Source organism: Solanum dulcamara, chromosome 5 (genome assembly GCF_947179165.1).
Source record: "Solanum dulcamara chromosome 5, daSolDulc1.2, whole genome shotgun sequence".
Lineage (NCBI taxonomy): Eukaryota > Viridiplantae > Streptophyta > Magnoliopsida > Solanales > Solanaceae > Solanum > Solanum dulcamara.
The window spans coordinates 53447094-53453146 of record NC_077241.1 but is presented as its reverse complement, the minus strand read 5'-3'; the positions used below and the strand labels follow the sequence as shown (position 1 = coordinate 53453146).

Genomic DNA, 6053 nt, shown 5'->3' with positions numbered 1-6053 from the left:
GATCCACAACTTACACCGGATCCTGTCGACACACAAATTAAAAATTTTAAATATAAATTCAAATTAATATTCATATTTATATCATTTAATATTAGGTTAAATCAATAGTTATTCAAAATTTAAAATACTTATTTTAAATGCAAGAAATACCCACTCACTAGTTTTTATTTTTGTCAGAGTTCATCCATTTTGGATCTAGCTAAGGAGATTAACTAATACGATATCCTCAAATAATCAACACAAAATAGGATGGACGATTTAAACTTAAAACACGCTAAAACCTAACCTAATAGCCTAAGTTTATATACCTAAACTACAAATAAACAAAAAAAAAACTAGTTATTTGAAGATGCACTAAATTAGTGTGTTATATAAGTCCATTAATCGTAATGGTTGTTAAGGCCTGATTTATAAATAGATCTTATATAGCACACTAATTTAGTCCACTATATGTATATTTTGTTAACATTACTTTTTAATTTTATTACGTCATATTTGTTCCAAAGTCTATATACAATGACTGATCTTCTTTTAAATACACGTAGGACAAAGTTACCTTCTAGTGGTCACGGCAATTTGTTTAAAACAAGTGTACATCAACCTACTTAAATCAAAGAGCTTGACACTTATTTTGCTTCTTTTGAATGAAAATAAATAAAACACTTCCAATCATAGCGTAGGTTATCAACTTTGGGGGAGTAGTTGTGATCTAAAATTGTTGAAACATGAGGGGTAACTATTTTGCAGGGGTAGAAAATACAGGGCATAAAATCATTACTAGCCCGTTTGGATGGGCTTAAAAATAATAACTTTTATGTATGAAGTGTTTTTAGAATTTTGAAGTGCTGAAAATTATTTTTATAAATAAGCAGTTGAATGTTTGGATAAAAGTGCTTATGCCGAAGAAATGAAGAAAATAATGTGAATTTTAGAGTTAAAAGAATAAAAATGGTAGTTTGAAAATTTAGTTAAAATATAAGGGATATAAAAGTAATTTCACTTAGAAAAAAAAAAGTTAGGAATCCTAACTTTTTATTTTTGACTGACTTTAAAGTTAGCATTAGCAAACACCATAATAAGATAAAAAAGACTTATAAGTTGGTTTAATCTCAATCCAAACGGGCTCTATAAAAGCATCCTTAATAAAAGACAACTTTTGTCTTTTTCAATTGTTGCGAAATTTTTCATTTAAAATACCACCTTTTTCTCTTTTCTCGTTTGCCCCTTATAATAATCATCACGAAGCCAGCTCTCTCCTCTACATGATACGTACTACTTCTTTCGCCCTTAATTTTTGCTATTTAGGAGTATTAACAAATCTTAATTACTCCTTAATTATTGAAAGATTGAATATTTAATCACCTAAAACTGTGGCGGCATCTGTGAGTTCTCTCTACATGATACATATAAACACTAGTTAATTTCTTGATCAATCTAAGCAAGTATCTTGATTGTCTTTTACCTTGTCTTGTATCTCACTCATTTCCTTCTTCTTTTTTTATTTTTATTTATTCATATTCTTGAATCCGTACAGGGAGATTCTGTAAAAGGTGAGTGTGGGGGAAGAAGAAGAAGATAAAGGTGAGGTCTTTTTTTGGAGATTGAATCAAAAGGGGTTGAAAGTTTTTTCAATGGAAAGCAATAATAGAAGCAAGTTTAAGAAAATTTGTGTTTTCTGTGGAAGCAACCCTGGCCACAGGAAAGTCTTCAGTGATGCTGCAATTGATTTGGGGAATGAATTGGTTAGTCTTGATTCTTGAATCCAATGGTTGGCCACACTCTTAATTTCTTATGTTTTCTTTCCTAGTTCTTTGCCTTCAGGTTTGGGTCAATTTGGGATTTGTGTATATCAACAGATGTGTTACCTTAACTTCTTGCAAAATATGTGTATTTTGGTACTGTAGGTGTTTCTTCCATTGACATTCTAATATTGGTTTTTGGTACTCTGAATAGTAGGCATTGACTTTCTTAACATCCCCATAAATGGAAGTGACTTGGCTTTGAACTTTTCAGATTGAAGTCTTTTTGTTTTCCATTTGACTTTGATAATGCTGTGTACAGGTAAGTAGGAAAATTGACTTGGTCTATGGTGGTGGAAGTGTTGGATTGATGGGGTTGATTTCCCAGAGAGTCCATGAGGGAGGTTGCCATGTCCTTGGGTAAGTAAAATTTTATAATTACGAGTTTACTGAGGTCTACTTTCTATTCATTCTTGATTGCTTTGAACATGCAGGGTCATCCCGAAAGCTCTTGTGCCTATTGAGGTAAAAGGAGATTAACTTGTAACTCAAAATTTGCAATTTGTTCTTGTTCTCTTTTTCTTTTACTTTTTCCATTCTCATGTTTAAACTGTTTTTACATTACTGCTATTTCTTCCACTTGGAGTTTTTCTTTTGCTGAAAATTTGAACTCAAATTTCACAATTATCTGAGCTACAATCTCTCTTTTTCCCCAAATTTATTATTATTATTATCTTATATTCTGTTTGCTTCGATTTTTCTTTTGCTGAAATGTTGTCATCGATATGAAATGGTTTTGTACGATATACCTGAATACTGATAGCTTTGAAGTGCAAATGTGATTCAAAAGTTAATCCAAGTTTCATCTCACATTGAAATTGATAAACATGGAAATTTGATACATTGTCCCAAATAACTACAGATTAATGATTCTTTCATAGCTTTATAAAAAAAAGTTAATGATTCTTTCTTAGAATGCACTTATGCTCACAGTTAACTGGAAGTGATTGAGTGGTGCAGCATCTGATAGTAAGAACTAGTTTTCTTTACGAGTAGAACTTTGATTTTGCATTCTGTGAGGCTGTTTCGATTGTAATAGTTTCACTTTCAATCTGAGTGGCACTGACAGATATCAGGTAAAAGTGTTGGTGACGTAAAGATTGTTTCGGACATGCATGAGCGGAAAGCTGAAATGGCTAGTCAGGCTGATGCCTTTATTTCACTTCCAGGTAAATATCTGTAAGAGTACATTTAAGATGCATGTGCTCCCAAACACCTGTCAAATTGCTTTTATTATGTTTAGGTGGATATGGAACCATGGAGGAGACTCTGGAAATGATAACATGGGCACAACTTGGAATTCACAAAAAACCGGTATCTATTGCATTACATTCATATATTTTGATTGTTACCTGCCAGATCTTCACCATATTAACCACTTCTTCAGGTTGGTTTGCTAAATGTGGAGGGTTATTATAATTCTTTGCTTACACTATTTGACAATGGTGTTGAAGAAGGTTTCATTAAGCCAGGGGCTCGTGACATTGTTCTTGCTGCTCCTACAGCCAGAGAGCTTTTAAGCAAGATGGAGGTACTGACTTTACCTAATTGCATGTATTTTTTTATTTTTTTTTGTTATGTTTAAAAGACACCTGGATTTAATCAGTCTTTGAGATTGGTACTTTTCTTTCACCAGTATGATCACCATCTTTACTCCAAAGAAAATCTATCCTACACAGAAAGCTTTGTCTGACATAAGGAATACATTCTAATATACTATTATTGTTTTCTGGAGGTAGTCTTTAAATGTTCAGCTACTGAGATTTTATCTGCAAAGTAACCTCTTCTCGTGGATTTACCATTTAAAAGTGAAAATAAGACAATGCTCTACAATGTGCTAGGGGAATGATAACTTTTGCAGCTAGGACTGTACTTTTGTTTCACCTGTTTTATGGAAGAATGAAAATATTCTTACCGTTTGTATCTGTTCATTTCTCTTGCGGTCACTTGTTTTATAATGTTAAAACTGTGAAATGTTGATCCTTCTGGCAGGAATTCATTACTAATTGCCCCCCTTCCATTGATATGAGTTCTGTTGTCAACTTATTGTTATTAACGCGTTCTGCTGATGAGTCTTACCTTGTTCATCAATTTGCAGCAATACACTCCTTCACATGACCATGTTGCTCCCCATGAAAGCTGGCATATGGAGGAGTTGGCTTATCCAAAGGAACAGTCTCCATGACAAAACACATCCGCCAGTTAGGCCAATTTCCACAATAGAAGTCTGATATGATTCATCATCATTAACTCTTGGATGAGAATTTTACTAAGGTGGAGCCACATATAATGCATCATTGTATACTCTTGTCATTCTTTGTGGTTACATTTAGTATGATCATTGTTGGTATTTTGCATAAGCTAACATTGATTTATAAATTGGTCAATGGATGCACTGTTTTGTGATTGTTTAGATTGTTACCACCTTTAACACCATTCTTTTCGAAGAAGCACTCAGCACTACATAACTTGGTGACAATTAACAAGTCCAATACTTGATTCTCACTAATAAGGAAGGTTGTACAAGGAACCTTCTTCCTCAATATGTTTAAATTAGTTCACTGTCTCACTGATAAATAATTTGTATTTCCTTAAAAGAAGCTCCATTTACATAAAAGTTTATGGTCAAAAGGTAACAGCCTTGGTTTTCAAAATTTTATGCTCTCAACTATGTGAGGGGAAGCCTGTTAGTGAAACTCAACTATTGGAACTCTGTCATATCTCTTGTACTTTTAGTGTGAACCTTTCTTCTCCTAGTCAAAGATTGCTTTCCTATAAAGTTGCAGCTGCCTTCCAAAGCTAGAGTTACCCTTGTGTATTAGAGAAGGATGAAATTTTATAACGGGATTGTAAAACCTCCAAATTGGCTGAGTGGTGCTTGTTCCTGCAACTAGTTAAAAGGACTTGGGAACTTTGAGGAAGCATGTGTTTTAGAGGCTGAAAGAGTCGAATGGTGAAAACTGGAGGATGCTTAGCTAAAAGCTCTGTGCTTCTTGTTTTTGTAGGATATTTAGCTAAAAGCTCTCTGCTTGTTGCTGTGCTTGACTCAAATTACCCTCAGAGAAACTTAAAACTATGTCAACCTACCTACTTATAGGTCCTCCATCGTTTTATTTTAATATTTTGCAAGGAAAAATGGAATGATTAGGTTTCCATGCTTGTATAACAAAAAAAGCTTAATGTCATAAAATTTATGGCATGCCTCAGAGATGAGTGTTGGAAAGGGAAGAGCTCATCATAGGTGGCCTTTGGTGACTTGAAGGATGTCTAGTACTATAATTCCTTTTACATTCTCCTAGAAAAATGACTTTATAGTTAGGGGCAACCAAGTAAAATAAATTGCTTGGGATACTGCTAGAAGAGGGAAAACTTACATGGATAATTCAGTAACCTCTTTTAGTACTACAAGTGAAAAGAGGGTGAGCACAGTGTAGAACAAGTGGAAACACCTATGTCCCATGTCTTCGGAAATCCCAACTCAGCTGTCACATTTTCAGAAAAAGGTTTATGTTTGCAGTCTTGTTGTGAAGGATGTGAGGGGACTTCTCCTTACTGGATTTGCCAATTGCAGCTCACATGCAACTTTCCAACAGATGAAGTAATTGGGGCCCCAATTCTCTTTAGAGTACTAATGTTCACGTCACTTTCAGTTATTCTGTAACATGGATGTTTTATTCAGTGGCATTTTTGCTTTGCAATTATTGCCTTTTTGAAGTACTTAAGAGGTAGTTGGTACATTTTGAGTTAAAAATACACCATCTTTATTACTCGTTTCTTTCATTTCTTACTGATCTCATAAAACCAAACAACCTTGTTAGATTCAGGATTTAGACAGTGTGGATTTTGAGTAGAAAGAGTGTTCTGAAGTAAATATCTTACTCTGCACTTGTTATTTTCATACACATAGAGTTCAAGCTGAAAACTCTATAAAACCCACATTGGATCGCCACTACCAGAAAACCCTACATGATTAAATTGTCACTCTCGCTATCCCAATTTATCTTGCGCGGTTTGACTCGATTCACAATTTAAGAAAAAAAGAAAGATTTTCTAAACTTGTAGTCTAAATTACTCTTTGACCATTTATGTGGTTATAAATCATTAAATTTAGGGTAAAGGGGAATTTTAAAGTTAGGTTGTTTCAACCTATAAAAAGGTGATCTTTTTTGTCGACGGATTACAAAAGAAAGTATTACATAAATTGGGACGGAAGAAGTATTGTATTGTGTTGGAAAATTATGGAACTAGGCAAAA

General features: G+C 33.8%; 1 protein-coding gene across 2 annotated transcripts; it reads left to right on the top strand.

Annotated features, from left to right (window-relative positions):
* Positions 1-1182: 1182 nt before the first annotated feature.
* Positions 1183-4205, top strand: LOC129889219 (cytokinin riboside 5'-monophosphate phosphoribohydrolase LOG8). Of its 2 annotated transcripts, none has more exons than XM_055964426.1 (8): positions 1183-1269; positions 1535-1742; positions 2062-2159; positions 2234-2264; positions 2869-2968; positions 3043-3113; positions 3187-3330; positions 3898-4205. In XM_055964426.1, exons 2-8 carry the CDS (start codon positions 1632-1634, stop codon positions 3982-3984), a joined length of 642 nt encoding a protein of 213 aa, XP_055820401.1. In that variant the 5' UTR covers positions 1183-1269; positions 1535-1631; the 3' UTR covers positions 3985-4205. The 2 variants fall into 2 exon arrangements, with proteins under 2 accessions (XP_055820401.1, XP_055820400.1); XM_055964425.1 differs by having other exon boundaries at positions 1211-1382.
* The last annotated feature ends 1848 nt before the right edge of the window (positions 4206-6053 follow it).